We start from the raw sequence: 20,305 nt of genomic DNA on the forward strand, positions 1-20,305 counted from the left end.
TCACCACGTGTCTGTCATATCCATCACGCACCACCCAACCTTAGTTCCAAAGGATGATGTTGAGCATGAACTGCTGCTTGGTGATTTATACAACTAAAGAATTAGTGAACCATGACGGCTGCGGGTTCGTCCTAGTGGGCGTGAGTAGTTGGTGTGGGAGCTTAAAATGTCCCGCCAGTATATTGACTGCACACACACGCACGCACGCACGCACGCACGCACGCACGCACGCACGCACGCACGCACACACACAATATAAACGTTTAAACACCACTACCACCTTTACAGGTCCAGTGTAACTGATACCGTTTCGACCACTGAATATTAGCCGACTAATGATATTCTGACAATGAGATGTTTCACTTACCATGAGAGATGTTCTAAAACAGTGGGCAAAACAACTGCCGTATTTCAGAGCATGTATTGTGCGTATTGACTGAACACATATTATGTTTCAAAAAGAAGTTCCCCCTCTCCATCATGTAAGTCGAATACTAAACAGTCGACTTGAACATGTATGTCAGAGCGAAGTAGTCTGATGGCTTTTGGGCAGCTTATTGCTGTTATTTACCTGTGTTTATACAGTAGGACATCCAAACCTCGCCTTCATGCACCCAAGCCGCAGCATTGTACATACATAAAACAGTTGTAAGAAAAACATTTTGACAACCTGTATCATCAAAGTCCTGTACCATTACACACAAAGTACTACACATTATCAAACTAAGAGCCTATTGCTGAAGACAAGCCATGTGAGGTATGTTACTCAAGGCGAGATGCGGTTGCTAATGGTTGAATGGAGGTCACTCAGGTCACCATCAGTTCAGCACATAATTTTCCCGTCACTGAAATCACACACACACATTTCCACCAGTGTTTTGAATACTAGTATTTGATAACTCATTGCGGCTTTTATGGTATATAAACATACCAAACAAAGCAAGAAACTTCACACCCGGAGAAGTCAATTATAGTGAGTAAGTGAGTCGAGTTTTACACCGCTTTAAGCACTATTCCAGCAATACCAAGGCGGGGGACACCAGAAATTACACTTACATAGAAAATGGTCATCACAAGGCTGTCGATATGTGTAAATACCTTAATGCCAGGTCTAACTAGACGCATCCGCCCAATCCAGCTGTGCTCATCGACGTGGGGTGTAGACTTACGTGGAAACGTGTACGTGTGCGGTTCATGTGACCACTAATTTAAATACCTAACCACCACAAACATCACCGCCATCACCACCAACAACAGCCACACGTGTGTAGATTAGCGTGAAAAAAAAGACATGAAGAAACCTTGCCACTCATTACAAAAGTAGAGCGAAGTGTGGTTATTGCCATGCTCCAGGTTGGCAGGTCACCTGTGGCTGTTGCATGTGCCATGAGATGCAGTACAGCAGACAATTCGAAACCACTGACCAGCTTCGTGTCCGATGTCCTTATGTTGGGTCGATTCTGACACAGATAAACCGTAATTACCGCCTATGCTTGGAGCTATCGCTGCTGCACTGTTAGCTGCATTGATCTCAATGTGCCTTCGGAAGTACATACGCGGCGGTATGACTAGTTGCGTGCAGATGGCTAGTCCTAGTGATCCTATCGTGCTAGTGTTGGCTGTGGAGGGTGCACAAAGCCCACCTTAATGCCTAATCCTGGTTGAGTGTACTGTTGGACTTGCTGGTAAATACAACTGGTACAGGCTAGCTGGTATATGTGGTAAGACCGATCCGGCATCACGAAAACAATGTTCGAGTTTCAAATTATAAAGACACTAATCCTACAGGAATGTTCGGATCGTTATACACTTTTTTAATGGTATATATGCATCATACCGTTTAACTCTGTGTCTCGTGTAATATGCTATAAAGTCTATAGAATTATTTACAACGTCATGCAGAATGGCGATAGCTGCGTATGTAAGCAGCAGCGCTGCCTCTGGAGCTAAGGGGACGTACAGCCATCACTGTGTGCTGAAACAACTACTGTCTGCCTACATCATCGGCGCGCAGCAACAGCAATCTTATGATACAACAAAATATTCCATCAGCAAATAGCAGTCTGAAAATAGTATCAAAGACAGACATTCACCCTACATATAACTTATAGTCATGGTTGTAGTGATGAAGATACACCTGGCTACACGTGCACTTCTTCATGTAGACTGTAATGATGGTTGTAGTGATGAAGAAACACCTGGCTACACGTGTACTTCCTCATGTAGACTGTAATGATGGGTGTATTGACGAAGAAACACCTGGCTACACGTGCACTTCCTCATGTAGACTGTAATGATGGTTGTATTGACGAAGAAACACCTGGCTACACGGTCACTTCCTCATGTAGACTGCAATGATGGTTGTAGTGATGAAGAAACACTTGCCTACACGCTCACTTCCTCGTGTGGATTGTAGGGATGATTGTACAAATGAAAAAAAAACACCAGGCGACAAGCATCCTTCCTCATGTAAACTGTAGCGATGGTTGTACAGATAAACACCTAACCATGTGGGAAGATCGACCAAATTGATATGTAGTTAAAATACAGTCGCTCTGAAACGGTGATTCAGATACCAGCTGCCTGCACACGAACCCTCAGAGACAAGCAGCACTGACCAATGTAGGGATAGACACCTTCATACTGCACCAGGAACAGGCCAAATCACGATAATAGGGACAATGCTGCTGAATAATCTGAACAAGTAATGTATAAATGCAGAAATGAGAAATGAAATTCAACCATTGGGCAGTTTCTAAAATGTTGGACGCTGAGCCGACTGATGACTGCTAGTGGAAAACATTCACATATAAGGGGCGTCCACACAACCACTATCAAATAGTTGTCCAAGCCTCAGCACCAGTGGTTGTGTATATGTCCCCACTATACACTTATATCTATTCTTATTAAACTAGCACAACACGAAACTGTGAAATAATTGCTTGCTGACTTATTCCTCCACAGAAACTTTGAAATGTTGTGTAGACAGTTTTCTTATTGCTCATCATGAAGCGAAGTTTCAGTGTGAATATATATTTCGTTGTTTCGGTGGATTAGTTGTTTGTTTGTCATCCAGACCAGGGTTCCTGCACATGTACATCAACTGATCAGTTCGTATGTATCTGTCACGAGACCTGCGATAACATTCGGAAGCAAGATATTTCCTCCAATCTCTGTCTGAGCTTCTTCGAAATCCATCGGCGAATCAACGATTCCATCGCATTCTGTGCTGGTGAAAGCATGATGGATATATCCACTGCTCTAGTTTTAGAATCTTACACACATCTCCGATCACGCCTCGAATCCGAACATGAGGCCCCATACACTGGTTGACTCCTACTCCTACAGCAGGGGATAGTCGGTCGGCTCAGCCGACTGACGCCACTGCTCCCATGCAGAGCATGCACCTTTATAAATGTATTTCCATCATCAGTGCTACAACCGTGTAGTCCTCATCTCCTCCGATCTCATGAACTCTGCATACGTTGGTGGGGGTTCGAGAGTAGAGGTGTCACTTCCATTGCAGCTGCTTTCCTCCACCTGGTTGCCCAGGTTCGTCTGTGCCTGGCAATGACGAGCTAAATACTCGTCGCTGGTGACGATGTCGTATGGCGGCGGCTCATCGCTGTACAGTCGAGTTCTGAAATGTATAACAGGAAACGTCATGAAGGCACACAGCTACATTGTTCTTAACAAGGCTATTCTAAGACGTAGTCTACTGACAGAGTGCGATGGCCACTCACAACATCAGTTTAGAAGTACATAGACGAAACTTATTTTAGCACAAACACTATATATGAGGATCCGGACTAAACATGACATAGAAAATCACCAAGAGGGCATACTAAACACAGCCTGGGTTCAGATTAAACATTGCCTGGGAACAGACTAAACCCTCCCTGGGTCCAGCCTAAACAATGCGGGGGGACAGACTAAACACTGCCTGGGAACAGACTAAACACTGCTTGCGTCCAGACTAAACACTGCCTGGGACCAGACTAAACACTGCCTGGGACCAGACTTAACACTGCCTGGGTCCAGACTAAACACTGCCTGGGACCAGATAACACATTGTCTGGGTCCTAACAACGAACATACCCAAACACATAACACTATTCCTTGTCCATAACTATCAACACCCAACCGCGAACATAAACAACACATAACAGTACCCGTTGTCTTCACATCTATTATCATTACACATGACATCACTGGAATATGCGTTAACGTTCTTTGTCGTCATGTAGCATGAATACATCAAATTTTGAGGAAGCTTTACATTACGTCACATTTTAGCGAGGCGTCTCCGTTGTTTCCAGTAGTCTAGGTCGCGGCCTCATCACACTGGTGGCACGGTACACACCTGCAGGACACACCTGCAGGACACTTGCATCTCTTAGCAACGTTCGTTTCCAAATACTGAGAATTGCGTTTCGGATTTCTCTATATGGAGGTCTGATCATTCCCTCCTTGTAAACACACAAACATTACCCTTTACAAATTATTGTTTGGACTTGGTGATAACGGTAGAAAGTAATAATTTCTGTGTATTTGGGTTTCAGTGTTTTTTGCTTGAAGTGGATTTCTCTCAAGTTAGCATATCTTTACATTCAAATAACCGACAAGCGAGGCGTTCAGTTTGACGATGTCTATGCGTCCGTGCAAGACAGCACAGGAGCGATCTTGTCACCAAGGCTTCTACAGAATGTTCGTTCAAGAGGCTGAGGCGGAATGATCGTTTATCACCATTTAGTGGCCTCAGCGAATGGAAGGTGTTTGGCATCACAACACAAGGTGAACCAGCTCTGAACCACTGATTCTGTTGATCCTGTGTCTCACAATAACTTTTGCCTTTGAGCATATTCATGAGTCTACATGCACAATTTAACTATGCATTAAAACACAAAATCACAGCCTACATCCTGTTTACTGGGGTTCGATCCAATGATCGAGCAAGAACAAAGATGGATTGCCACTGTCGTTTTCGATAATATCAATCGATTAGTACATTTTCCAGTCAGCACTGAAGCCTCAACTGCACTCATCAATCCTGTTTTCGTATTAAGCAGTTAGCAGTAACATCCTCGCCTACTTAATATGGACATGGTGGCAAATCGTGGTTATGTGGATAGTGGTGGACAAGGTGTTGTGTTGTGTGCGGAGAGGTCGTGGATGGGATGGATAGTGGATAGACGAGCACTCAGTCAATATTCCAGCTGTATGGAGGCAGTCTGTAAATATTCGAGCCTGGACCAGACAATCCAGTGATCAACATCATGAGTATCGTTTTGCGCAATTGTGATAAGATGACACCCGATCCCGTTAGTCGCCCCTTGCGGAAAGCACGGGTTATGAGGACCAATTCCGTCACGGATCTTGACGAGTGTCCAAAGTGTTGTGTCATGAGCGGAGATAGTTGTACTCAACAAGATGTACAGTGGGGTGTGTTTCATTTAGGATGATTTGATTTAAATATATTTTATTCATTAAGAAAAGGATTGGGCACAAGTTATCCAACTTAGAAAAGCCCTCTCCAATCAGACGTATTGATCCCGATGCCTGTGTTTGACACTCCTCGCTTGGTTGAACCTATCCATCACAGGTAGGATCAATAATCCTGTAGACGACGGCAAGAGGAAGTGACATGCCACTCGACTGCATATCTATCGGTGTATTGGGATATTGTTTGGGTTCAGCTAGTGGACGGATGCCTTCCATAGTGAACTGGTACATATGTGCAGGTTGAGATCATATTTATACATGGGGTTGTACCGGGACGAGGTCGCCTCTAGTAATGACAGTACTACTTCTACACACCTATTCAAGATTAATACTTGAGTAGACGTTCTTCACTCGTGCCTGAAATGCATCCCGCTCTTCTACCCTCGAGCCTTAACATCTCTCTGTTCTTCACTCGTGCCTCAACATTCCGCTGTTCTTTCCTCGTGCCCCACCATCCCACTGTTCTTCACTCGTGCCTCAACATCAAGCTGTTCTTCCCTCGTGCCTCAACATCCCACTGTTCTTCACCTGTGCCCCACCATCCCGCTGTTCTTCCCTCGTGCCTCAACATCCCGCTGTTCTTCCCTTGTGCCTCAACATCCCGCTGTTCTTCCTTCGTGCCTCAACATCCTGTTGTTCTTCCTTCGTGCCTCAACATACCGCCGTTTCCTTGAACAGTAGCACTTCTCCTATGCATTCTGTTCCCTACCCCACAGATATAAGTTATACCCCACAGATACCTGCAGAGGCAGGTACAACTTCACGGAATGTACTCCCCTTACCCTGGAGGTTGGTCACGTGAGCGCGATATAGTGAAGAGATCAATACAAGGAGAAAAACTCCGTATGCTCAAGTCGCTCTCAAACATTCAATTTCGTTGTCTAATAAAATCTCTGAAACGTTTTCAGTTTTCTAAATGTTCCTCTAGAAAGATTACTGCTTTCCAGCACCGTTGTTGAGATCGATATGGGCCGCTTTCCCGCTCGCGTAGTGTCCTGATTGTGTCTTGAACGAAGAGGGTGAGTAGCAGACACTATGGTGGTGATGACTTTAATGGTGAGCTATATCCCGTACATCCAATGTAATGTATAACACTAGTCTACACACCCATGAGATATATGAAGGATGACAGCCTTCACCCACAGGTGATATGTGCTTATGATATTAGCTTACACACACAGTGAAATATATAATTATTACCAGTGAAATATATAAGCCAGTGTCCTTTATACACAGTGAAGTCTATATACGACACTCTCCTTTACACCCAGCGAAGTATATATAAGGCACTGTCTTTTACACCCAGTAAAGTCTATACGACAATATCCTTTATACCCAGTAAGGTCTATACAACACTGTCTCCAATACCCAGTAAAGTCTATACGACACTGTCTTATACACTCAGTAAAGTCTATGCGACACTGGCCTTTATACTCAGTAAAGTGTACACGACACTGTCTACTATACCCAGTAAAGTCTATACGACACTGTCTACTATACCCAGTAAAGTCTATACAACACTGTCTACTATACCCAGTAAAGTCTATACGACACTCTCTTATACACTCAGTAAAGTCTATGCGACACTGGCCTTTATACTCAGTAAAGTCTACACGACACTGTCTACTATACCCAGTAAAGTCTATACGACACTGTCTACTATACCCAGTAAAGTCTATACAACACTGTCTACTATACCCAGTAAAGTCTATACGACACTGTCTTTTACACTCACTGAAGTCTATGCGACACTGGCCTTTATACTCAGTAAAGTCTATACGACACTGTCTTTTACACTCAGTAAAGTCTATGCGACACTGGCCTTTATACTCAGTAAAGTCTATACGGCACTGTCTACTATACCCACTAAAGTCTATACAACACTGTCTATATACCCATTAAAGTCTATACGACACTGTCCTTTATACTCAGTAAAGTCTATACAGCACTGTCCTTTATACTCAGTAAAGTCTATACAGCACTGTCTTTAATACCCAGTGAGACGATGACCTACGCATCCAGTGGTTAGCCTTGGACATTAGCATCTGCATTCACAGTGGTCAGTTTGGGACCTTAGCCTCTGCACATGCATATTGTCAGGTTGGGACCTTAGCCTCTGCACATGCATATTGTCAGGTTGGGACCTTAGCCTCTGCACATGCATATTGTCAGGTTGGGACCTTAGCCTCTGCACATGCATATTGTCAGTTTGGGACCTTAGCCTCTGCACATGCATATTGTCAGTTTGGAACATGATGGTGTGTTGTGTGAGAGAGTGTGTGTGGAGGTGGGGGCTTGGGCACTGTGTGACCCGATAGTCTGTGTGATCAGGGGCACGATATGACATGATATGGTGTGGGGGTCGAGGCACCGTATGTGAAGATGGTGTGTGTTGTGTCGGGGTAAGATGCATTGATTTACATGATGGTGTATGAGGGTAAGGACCTTAGTGACATGATGATGTAAAGGATAAGGGGCAGGTACGACATGATGGTGTGTGAGGGTAAGGACCTGAGTGACATGATGATGTAAAGGATAAGGGGCAGGTACGACATGATGGTGTATGAGGGTAAGGACCTTAGTGACATGATGATGTAAAGGATAAGGGGCAGGTACGACATGATGGTGTATGAGGGTAAGGACCTTAGTGACATGATGATGTAAAGGATAAGGGGCAGGTACGACATGATGGTGTATGAGGGTAAGGACCTGAGTGACATGATGATGTAAAGGATAAGGGGCAGGTACGACATGATGGTGTGTGAGGGTAAGGACCTGAGTGACGTGATGATGTAAAGGATAAGGGGCAGGTACGACATGATGGTGTGTGAGGGTAAGGACCTGAGTGACATGATGATGTAAAGGATAAGGGGCAGGTACGACATGATGGTGTGTGAGGGTAAGGACCTTAGTGACATGATGATGTAAAGGATAAGGGGCAGGTACGACATGATGGTGTATGAGGGTAAGGACCTGAGTGACATGATGATGTAAAGGATAAGGGGCAGGTACGACATGATGGTGTATGAGGGTAAGGACCTTAGTGACATGATGATGTAAAGGATAAGGGGCAGGTACGACATGATGGTGTATGAGGGTAAGGACCTTAGTCACATGATGATGTAAAGGATAAGGGGCAGGTACGACATGATGGTGTGTGAGGGTAAGGACCTGAGTGACATGATGATGTAAAGGATAAGGGGCAGGTACGACATGATGGTGTGTGAGGGTAAGGACCTGAGTGACATGATGATGTAAAGGATAAGGGGCAGGTACGACATGATGGTGTGTGAGGGTAAGGACCTTAGTCACATGATGATGTAAAGGATAAGGGGCAGGTACGACATGATGGTGTGTGAGGAATGGGGCACTGTGTGACATGATGATGTGTGAGGAATGGGGCACTATGTGACATGGTGGTGTGTGAGGAATGGGGCACAATGTGACATGGTGGTGTGTGAGGAATGGGGCACTGTGTGACATGATGATGTGTGAGGAATGGGGCACTGTGTGACATGATGATGTGTGAGGAATGGGGCACTGTGTGACATGATGATGTGTGAGGAATGGGGCACTATGTGACATGGTGGTGTGTGAGGAATGGGGCACTGTGTGACATGATGATGTGTGAGGAATGGGGCACTATGTGACATGGTGGTGTGTGAGGAATGGGGCACTGTGTGACATGATGATGTGTGAGGAATGGGGCACTATGTGACATGATGATGTGTGAGGAATGGGGCACTGTGTGACATGATGATGTGTGAGGAATGGGGCACTATGTGACATGGTGGTGTGTGAGGAATGGGGCACTATGTGACATGATGATGTGTAAGGAATGGGGCACTATGTGACATGGTGGTGTGTGAGGAATGGGGCACTGTGTGACATGATGATGTGTGAGGAATGGGGCACTATGTGACATGGTGGTGTGTGAGGAATGGGGCACTGTGTGACATGATGATGTGTGAGGAATGGGGCACTGTGTGACATGATGATGTGTGAGGAATGGGGCACTGTGTGACATGATGATGTGTGAGGAATGGGGCACTATGTGACATGGTGGTGTGTGAGGAATGGGGCACTGTGTGACATGATGATGTGTGAGGAATGGGGCACTATGTGACATGGTGGTGTGTGAGGAATGGGGCACTGTGTGACATGATGATGTGTGAGGAATGGGGCACTATGTGACATGGTGGTGTGTGAGGAATGGGGCACTGTGTGACATGATGATGTGTGAGGAATGGGGCACTGTGTGACATGATGATGTGTGAGGAATGGGGCACTATGTGACATGGTGGTGTGTGAGGAATGGGGCACTGTGTGACATGATGATGTGTGAGGAATGGGGCACTATGTGACATGGTGGTGTGTGAGGAATGGGGCACTATGTGACATGATGGTGTATGAGGGTAAGGACCTGAGTGACATGATGATGTAAAGGATAAGGGGCAGGTACGACATGATGGTGTGTGAGGAATGGGGCACTGTGTGACATGATGATGTGTGAGGAATGGGGCACTATGTGACATGGTGGTGTGTGAGGAATGGGGCACTGTGTGACATGATGATGTGTGAGGAATGGGGCACTATGTGACATGGTGGTGTGTGAGGAATGGGGCACTATGTGACATGATGATGTGTGAGGAATGGGTCACTATGTGATATGGTGGTGTGTGAGGAATGGGGCACTATGTGACATGATGGTGTGTGAGGGTAAGGACCTGAGTGACATGATGATGTAAAGGATAAGGGGCAGGTACGACATGATGGTGTATGAGGGTAAGGACCTTAGTCACATGATGATGTAAAGGATAAGGGGCAGGTACGACATGATGGTGTGTGAGGAATGGGGCACTGTGTGACATGATGATGTGTGAGGAATGGGGCACTATGTGACATGGTGGTGTGTGAGGAATGGGGCACTTTGTGACATGGTGGTGTGTGAGGAATGGGGCAATGTGTGACATGGTGGTGTGTGAGGAATGAGGCACTGTGAGACATGGTGGTGTGTAAGGAATGGGGCACTGTGTGACATGGTGGTGTGTAAGGAATGGGGCACTGTGTGACATAGTGGTGTCGGCATATGATTGTACTGAACGTGTTCCATATTTTATTGATCAATAGATCACAATAGATCACAACGCTCGTGTGAGATTATGGGCATGCGCCGGCATCTGGAGACACAGTATGACGAGTCGTATAGATCACATGGAAACTAGCAGAATCGATCCACCAAAGATGGCACCGAAACAGCCCAATCCGGGAAGTGTTTACATCGACCTTCACGTCTCCTGAACACCACACCGCAACACAGTCTCTCTCCACCTTAGAAAATCAAATTCCCTTATGTGACTGTTGTCTCTCCACCTTATAACATCAAATCTCTTTATGATTTCCTCCCGAGCAGCGAGTCGTCTGTGTCTGTTCACAACACTAAACAGTATACAGCCAAGGGTTTTTTTTCTTTGGAGCCATTTCATTGCCCCTCGAGCTTGCAGGAGATATTAAAAACATCCTTGCCCGTAATTGGTGTAGACGGATTTTACAGTCCAGTGCAAATATAAAAGGCACTGAGGGGACACCACACTGCGTGTCATCACATACAGTTAGCACCGCATATTTGCGACGTTTTAGATCATATCACGTGTAACGGGCGACTGGGACAACATGACAGTGAAAGTACATCAGCTGGGACAACATGGCAGTGAAAGTAGATCACCTGGGGCATGAAAGTGAAAGTAGATCAGCTGTGTCAGTATGTGTTTGTGAGAAGGGTAATGAGGGAATGTGTGTGTGTGTGTGTGTGTGTGTGTGTGTGTGTGTGTGTGTGTGTGTGTTCGTGAGGTAACGATATGAAGGAACGTGTGTGTATGTGTGCTTGTCTGTTGGTGAGGGTATGTGATGAGCAACGTATGTTTGTGTTCGTCAGTTAATGTGATGAAGGAACGAGTGTTCGGTTCTTGAGGGAATGTGATGAAGGAACGTGTGCGTGTGTGTTCGCGAGGGAGTGTGATAGCATGCCTCCAATTTGACCACATATGATTATATCAAGGCGCTTACCACCAGTGTGGCCACGACTCAAGTCGCTTTAACAAAGACCCTTGAAAGTGTTGATGTAGTACGTATCATAGGTCTATCATGCTTGAATGGCGGGAACAAGGCTGACCCTTCCTTAGCTCGACCACAATAGCAACGTGAGACTCCATCAGAAGCACATGCTGTCCCCAAGCTGGCTGTTGTTGTCACTGTCAAAGGGCAAGAGGACCCCAGATAATCAATATTACCTGAAATTTTTAGAATAGCAACAGTACACCATTCCCAAATCACACAAACACAGTGGCAAGTAATTTCTTCCCGCCAAAGCCGTGCTGTGACCGATGCTAATGGACGAGACACTCCCTTACGGAAGACGCTGGATGATCATGGTCGGCGACCTGTATATGACCCTCATGTTATCCGAAATGTGACCTAAATGGCGACCAAACTGTGACCTAGGTTAGACCCACATGACGACCTACACGTGATCCCCATTGCGTACATATGATCAGTATCTGACTTACGCGTGAGCTACATAATTATGATCTACATGTGATCTCCATGGCGACCTAGATGGGACCCACGTATACAGACAGGCAGACATTCATGTCTTTGGATTTGACACCTAAATCTGGTTGTATTGTGAGATGGGAGATTGTTCTTGAGGGTCAGCTGTGTGAGTGACCTGTCACCATATGCTTTTGACCTACTCACAGGAACTGTCAAACGACACTGGCCATTTGATCAGAGGGAATGTGCAGGGCAACGGTGGAACAGATCACTGAAGATGTTATGAGGAGTCGGCCATACCTACTTTTGAGTTGAGTTTCATTTTATGTGCGTGATGAGTGGGAAGCCAATGAAGTGAGTCATTAATGGGAGTAATATGGTCCGGTTTCTTTTACTGTGAGATCACTCTGACTGGTGTATTCTGCACCTTGGAGCTTGTGTATAAGATACTGTGGGAGACTCTCAAGAAGCGCATTACAGTAGTCAAGAATGTGCATGAATAAGAGATGCTGTTGTCTTGACGTCCAGGTATCGTCGAATCACGTGGTGGTACGCTCTTCCACAGATGTTATTGATGTGCGCTTTCATGGACAGTAAGGAGTCAGGCTTTGGTTTAATCTCACACTGACCGCTGCTGAATTAGGAAGAGAGATATTGGCTCGGAGACGCTTATGGTGGCATACTGTAAGATCTGGTTTATCATCATTCAGTTTGAGGGAGTGTGACGACATAGTGTTTCTGATGTAACTTATGCACTCTTCAGTGGAGATGCACGGAGATGATTCATTCTAGAACGCCACTTCAAAAACAAATCACTCCTCAAGAACGAGAAAAAGAAGACAGACCAGAAAGTGAGGTTACATGTGATTCCCACATGGCGATTTACATGTCACCTACATGGTGACAGACGTTGTCACAGAAAACAAAACACGCTTTGTACCTGTACTTCCCCCTGCCAATTGACATGTAGTTTTGCTGTCAGTCGTGACGAGCTGACAGGTCCCCCAGTAGGCCAGAATGTATACATATGATATCAATATTTCTCTGAGGGACGAAGCGCCCTCTCCATCGACACAGTGCTTGTGTTACTCATTGCTATGAAATCTTGTTATCACAGTTTGTAATGCACTAACGACACGGAATTACTGAAACGAGCACAGGTCCCCGGGGGTCCATTCAGTAGCAGAATTTGAAGGGTGTAAGCGATGGAACAGAAGAGATTAATAAGAATCCAATAACAGCCAGGGGGAATTGTAGCAACTGCAGTGATGGTCTGCCTAGACGAGGCACCAGTTACACTGCTACACCGGCAGAGCGGGAAAGGGACGGTGTTGTGTAGACTCCAAGAGGAGCGGTCTTAGCTGTGTCATAGTCACACCGACAGTAGGCGAATCATGACAATATGTTTATATTGTCAAACCGACAGAAGGCGAGTAGTGATATTATAGTTATATTGTCACACAGACAGAAGACAAGTTGTGATAACATCGTCAAGTTGTCACACTGACAGTAAATGATTTCGGATAACCTATTTATACCGTCACACCGACAGTAGACGAGTTGTGATAGCATAGTCAGCATACAACCCTCAGTGGAGCCACCCTCGGTAGAATCACCCCTCAGTGCAACCACCCCTCAGTGCAACCACCCCTCAGTGTAACCACCCCTCAATGTAACCACCCTTTAGTGTAACTACCCCTCAGTTGAACCACCGTTCGGTGGAACTACCCCTGAGTGTAACCACCCCTCAATGTAATCACCCCTCAGTGTAACCACCCCTCAGTGTAACCACCCCTCAATGTAACCACCCCTCAGTGTAACCACCCCTCAGTTTTAACCACCGTTCGGTGGAACTACCCCTGAGTGTAACCACCCCTCAATGTAACCACTCCTCAGTGTACCCACCCCTCAATGTAAACACCCCTCAATGTAACCACTCTTCAGTGTACCCACCCCTCAGTGTACCCACCCCTCAATGTAAACACCCCTCAATGTAACCACCCCTCAGTGCAACCACCCCTCAGTGTAACCACCCCTCAATGTAACCACCCTTTAGTGTAACCACCCCTCAGTTGAACCACCGTTCGGTGGAACCACCCCTCAGTGTAACCACCCCTCAATGTAACCATCCCTCAGTTGAACCACCGTTCGGTGGAACCACCCCTCAGTTGAACCACCGTTCGGTGTAACTATCCACACCCGAGCTATTCCTCAGTGGAACAACCTTCAGTGGAAACACTCGTCAGTGATGAATGTAACAAGGGAACACATAGACACAGCAATTTTCTTCTAGTCTGATCGTTTAAATTACCCTGATAATACGGTCAGGTTTATACCGGAATCAATCAATTTACATAAGGTATTTTTTCGTAATCTCATTTCTCGTGTTGCGGAAATAATTACAGGGAAACCATACCATCCAAAGGAAATGTTCTACCACTAGTAAGAGGTTGTTGATAAAACTGTACAACAGGTGGTGGAAGTGTGTCATCTCTCTGTATATTAGACCTTGGTCGTACTAGAAGAATTGTGTCATTACTCTATATTAGACCCAGATCATACTTGAGGAATTGTGTCATCACACTATTTCAGACCATGATCGTATTAAAGGAAATTTGTCGTCAATCTATAACAGACCTTGATCATACTCGAGGAATTGTATTATCCATCTATATCAGATCTTGATAATACTTGAGAAATTGTGTCAACACTCTATATCAGACCTTGATCATATTAGAGGATCAGACCTTGATCATACAGGAGGAATTGTATTATCCATCTATATCAGATCTTGACAATACTGCAGGAATTGTGTCAACACTCTATATCAGACCTTGATCATATTAGAGGATCAGACCTTGATCATACTGCAGGAATTGTATTATCCATCTATATCAGATCTTGATCATATTAGAGGATCAGACCTTGATCATACTGCAGGAATTGTGTCATCACTTTATACCTGACCTTGATCATACTGCAGGAATTGTGTCATCACTCTATACCTGACCTTGATCATACTGCAGGAATTGTGTCATCACTTTATACCTGACCTTGATCATACTGGAGGAATTGTGCCATCACCCTATAACAAACCTTGATCATACTGGAGGAATTGTGTCATCACTCTATACCTGACCTTGGTCATACTGGAGGAATTGTGTCATCACTCTATAAATGACCTTGGTCATACTGGAGGAATTGTGTCATCACTCTATGGCAGACCTTGATCATACTGGAAGAATTGTGTCATCACTCTATGGCAGACCTTGATCATACTAGAAGAATTGTGTCATCACTATATAAGACATTGATCATATTAGAGGCAACCTGTTATCACTCTATATAACAGACCTTGATCATACTGGAGGAACACACTGCACACAATACAGGGCAGGACTGGACATTTCAGGCACACCACAGAGTGGGGCTGGATATAGTATAGGGCGGGGTGTTCGCACTACGAAGCCGCCCTGGACACACTGCAGAGCGGAGATGGACATCTTAGACACACCACAGAGTTGAGCTGGACATACTATATAGGTTGGAGCAGGACAAGTCCTGGGCGAGGCTGGACGCACTACAGAGCGGAGTTGGAAACCTTAGACACACAACAAGATGGAGCTAGACACACTACAGGGCTGAGCTGGACACACAACAGGATGGAGCTAGACACACAACAGGATGGAGCTAGACACACAACCGGGCTGGGCTGGACACCTTGAACACGCTACAGGACGAGGTTGAACACGGTACAGGGCGTGGATCGACGAACTACGGGGCGAACATAGAAGTGATTTGGACACCTTTGACACACCACAGAGCGAAGCGGGATACACTAAAGCGCGGAGCTGGATACACCACTGGGAGGAGCTGGGTGCACTATAGGGCTAGACACTTTAGATACACTACAGATCGGAGCTTATAGCCATGACACTGTCTGAAAGAGTACCATTCAACATATCTAACCATGACACAGGCTGAAAGAGTACCATTCAACATATCTAACCACGACACAGGCTGAAAGAGTACCATTCAACATATCTAACCACGACACAGACTGAAAGAGTACCATTCAACATATCTAACCACGACACAGGCTGAAAGAGTACCATTCAACACATCTAACCATGACACAGGCTGAAAGAGTACCATTCAACATATCTAACCATGACACAGGCTGGAAGAGTACCATGCAACATATCTAACCATGACACAGACTGAAAGAGTACCATTCAACATATCTAACCACGACACACGCTGAAAGAGTACCATTCAACATATCTAACCACGACACAGGCTGAAAGAGTACCATTCAACATATCTAACCATGACACAGACTGAAAGAGTACCATTCAACATATCTAACCATGACACCGTATGAAAGAGTACCATTCAACATATCTAACCATGACACCGTATGAAAGAGTACCACTCAACAACATATCTAACCATGACACAGGCTGAAAGAGTACCATTCAACATGTCTAACCACAACACAGGCTGAAAGAGTACCATTCAACATATCTAACCATGACACAGACTGAAAGAGTACCGTTCAACATATCTAACCATGACACAGGCTGAAAGAGTACCATTCAACATATCTAACCATGACACAGACTGAAAGAGTACCATTCAACATATCTAACCATGACACAGACTGAAAGAGTACCGTTCAACATATCTAACCACGACACAGACTGAAAGAGTACCATTCAACATATCTAACCACGACACAGGCTGAAAGAGTGCCATTCAACATATCTAACCACGACACAGGCTGAAAGAGTACCATTCAACATATCTAGCCATGACACAGGCTGAAAGAGTACCATTCAACATATCTAACATGACACCGTATGAAAGAGTACCATTCAACAACATATCTAACCACGACACAGGCTGAAAGAGTACTATTCAACATGTCTAACCACGACACAGACTGAAAGAGTACCATTCAACATATCTAACCACGACACAGACTAAAAGAGTACCATTCAACATATCTAACCACGACACAGGCTGAAAGAGTACCATTCAACATATCTAACCACGACACAGGCTGAAAGAGTACCATTCAACATATCTAACCATGACACAGACTGAAAGAGTACCATTCAACATATCTAACCATGACACCGTATGAAAGAATACCATTCAACATATCTAACCATGACACCGTATGAAAGAGTACCACTCAACAACATATCTAACCATGACACAGGCTGAAAGAGTACCATTCAACATGTCTAACCACAACACAGGCTGAAAGAGTACCATTCAACATATCTAACCATGACACAGACTGAAAGAGTACCGTTCAACATATCTAACCATGACAAAGGCTGAAAGAGTACCATTCAACATATCTAACCATGACACAGACTGAAAGAGTACCATTCAACATATCTAACCATGACACAGGCTGAAAGAGTACCATTCAACATATCTAACCATGACACAGACTGAAAGAGTACCATTCAACATGTCTAACCACGACAGAGACTGAAAGAGTACCATTCAGCATATCTAACCATGACACAGACTGAAAAAGTACCGTTCATCATATCTAACCATGACACAGACTGAAAGAGTACCGTTCAACATATCTAACCACGACACAGACTGAAAGAGTACCGTTCAACATATCTAACCATGACACAGGCTGATAGAGTACCGTTCAACATGTCTAACCACGACACAGACTGAAAGAGTACCATTCAACATATCTAACCACGACACAGGCTGAAAGAGTGCCATTCAACATATCTAACCACGACACAGGCTGAAAGAGTACCATTCAACATATCTAGCCATGACACAGGCTGAAAGAGTACCATTCAACATATCTAACATGACACCGTATGAAAGAGTACCATTCAACAACATATCTAACCACGACACAGGCTGAAAGAGTACTATTCAACATGTCTAACCACGACACAGACTGAAAGAGTACCATTCAACATATCTAACCACGACACAGACTAAAAGAGTACCATTCAACATATCTAACCACGACACAGGCTGAAAGAGTACCATTCAACATATCTAACCACGACACAGGCTGAAAGAGTACCATTCAACATATCTAACCATGACACACGCTGAAAGAGTACCATTCAACATATCTAACCACGACACAGGCTGAAAGAGTACCATTCGACATGTCTAACCACGACACAGACTGAAAGAGTACCATTCAACATGTCTAACCACGACACAGGCTGAAAGAGTACCATTCAACATATCTAACCATGACACAGACTGAAAGAGTACCGTGCAACATATCTAACCACGACACAGGCTGAAAGAGTACCATTCAACATATCTAACCACGACACAGGCTGAAAGAGTACCGTTCAACACATCTAACCACGACACAGACTGAAAGAGTACCATTCAACATATATAACCATGACACAGGCTGAAAGAGTACCGTTCAACATATCTAACCATGACACAGACTGAAAGAGTACCATTCAACATATCTAACCACGACACAGGCTGAAAGAGTACCATTCAACATATCTAACCACGACACAGGCTGAAAGAGTACCGTTCAACATATCTAACCACGACACAGGCTGAAAGAGTACCGTTCAACATATCTAACCACGACACAGACTGAAAGAGTACCATTCAACATATCTAACCATGACACAGGCTGAAAGAGTACCGTTCAACATATCTAACCATGACACAGACTGAAAGAGTACCATTCAACATATCTAACCACGACACAGGCTGAAAGAGTACCATTCAACATATCTAACCATGACACAGGCTGAAAGAGTGCCATTCAACATATCTAACCACGACACTGTCTGGAGTAGTCCTCTTCAACATATCTAACAACGACACTGTCTGGAATAGTACTCTTCAACGCATCTAACCACGACAGTGTTTGGAGAGAAACTGTACACTTTAACAGTGTCTGGAGAGACGTTGTGCGCTTTATTTACCGATGACACTGTCGGGTGGCCGCTGCAATACACAATTACGTAATGTTTCACATCGATGAAGGGAAATCAACGAAACCCAGTAAACAAACTAGATTAGTGGACAGTTTCATATAACGTAACGTTTCATTGAAGTCTTTAAGCCTTTGTGAAAAGCGACAGAGCAGCTACTCTGCTAGAATGCATGTGTCGCCTTCACCAGGCTTATAATAACGTCAGTTAAATGGAATGGAATAATAGCGTGATGAAACAGGTATAACGCATTACTCTGTGTTTGCATATAGCGCAAATGGCAATTTTGTCTGTAAACCACAATGAGCTTTCACCATACAGTGGACGGACAGCTCTTGAGTAACTTAATGTCTCTCTCTCCAGTCTGTTCGTGTGTCGTTTCTTTAACTCAAACATCCAACATCTGCAATGTACACGGCAAATACTTCCAAGGATCCGAGAATCGATTAGTAGGTCCTGATAACAAGGACTCCACATATCGATTATAATGGCCTTGCTACTACGACTCGAGGCGAAGGCACGGAAAGGCAGATCGGCGGGCTGCTTTGAAGTTCTGTCTACGTAGCGCTGGTCCTCGCCGGTGAAGTCATGCAGGGCTGACAGAACTGGGCAGAGACATGTGACAGTGTTGCACTTGGTATTATATGTTTTACCAACTCTCACGTAGCCCGAAAGGATGGAATAATTCAAGTACAGTTAGCGGTGACAGACCAGGGGTCAGGGGTCAGCTGGTCACCACAGTAAAACAACACGAAGAACAATATCATGGCCACATACGCGCGGTTGATGCGAAGTGTGGGAGAGGTCAACTGTCAACTTTACCATGATATATGGATAAGACATCTGACCTTACATATACCACACAATGTCGACATACCCCCAACACTGCATGGAACACCGCACACATCTCAACAAACTGTCGACACCACGCGTACGGCAATCCTCGGAACATCCGACCACGGAAGAGGCACGCGCTCAAACAAAAGCGTCATTGAGTTTGCACCATTTTTTTAATGTTGAGGTCCCGACATCCGCTGTCTGGCTGTTCGAACGAGCGTGAGTGACGACACACACACGATAAGCACACAGTTCAATCATGCCATTAACAGTCTCCACAACCCTCAGGCTTCAAAAAGGTTTGTTCAACTAATCTAAAATTTGATAATTTCTGAACGATTAAAGTGATAATTGATTTACTGTCTGGGGCATGTTCAATATTTGAAAAACTTCCCACAATACAGCCTGGAGCATAGCTGGAGTAGTCTGACTACGTC

At 44.8% G+C, this 20,305-nt stretch overlaps 1 protein-coding gene across 1 annotated transcript in view; it reads right to left on the reverse strand.

Annotated features, from left to right (window-relative positions):
- Window positions 1-252: 252 nt before the first annotated feature.
- Window positions 253-20,305, reverse strand: part of LOC137284328 (uncharacterized) — a 75,655-nt gene continuing 55,602 nt past the window's right edge. Inside the window, exon 4 of the mRNA XM_067816097.1 lies at window positions 253-3,640. Within this exon, the coding sequence (XP_067672198.1) occupies window positions 3,436-3,640 (205 nt within the window). The 3' untranslated portion in view covers window positions 253-3,435. The remainder of the gene's footprint in view (window positions 3,641-20,305) is intronic.

This window comes from Haliotis asinina, chromosome 5 (genome assembly GCF_037392515.1).
Source record: "Haliotis asinina isolate JCU_RB_2024 chromosome 5, JCU_Hal_asi_v2, whole genome shotgun sequence".
Lineage (NCBI taxonomy): Eukaryota > Metazoa > Mollusca > Gastropoda > Lepetellida > Haliotidae > Haliotis > Haliotis asinina.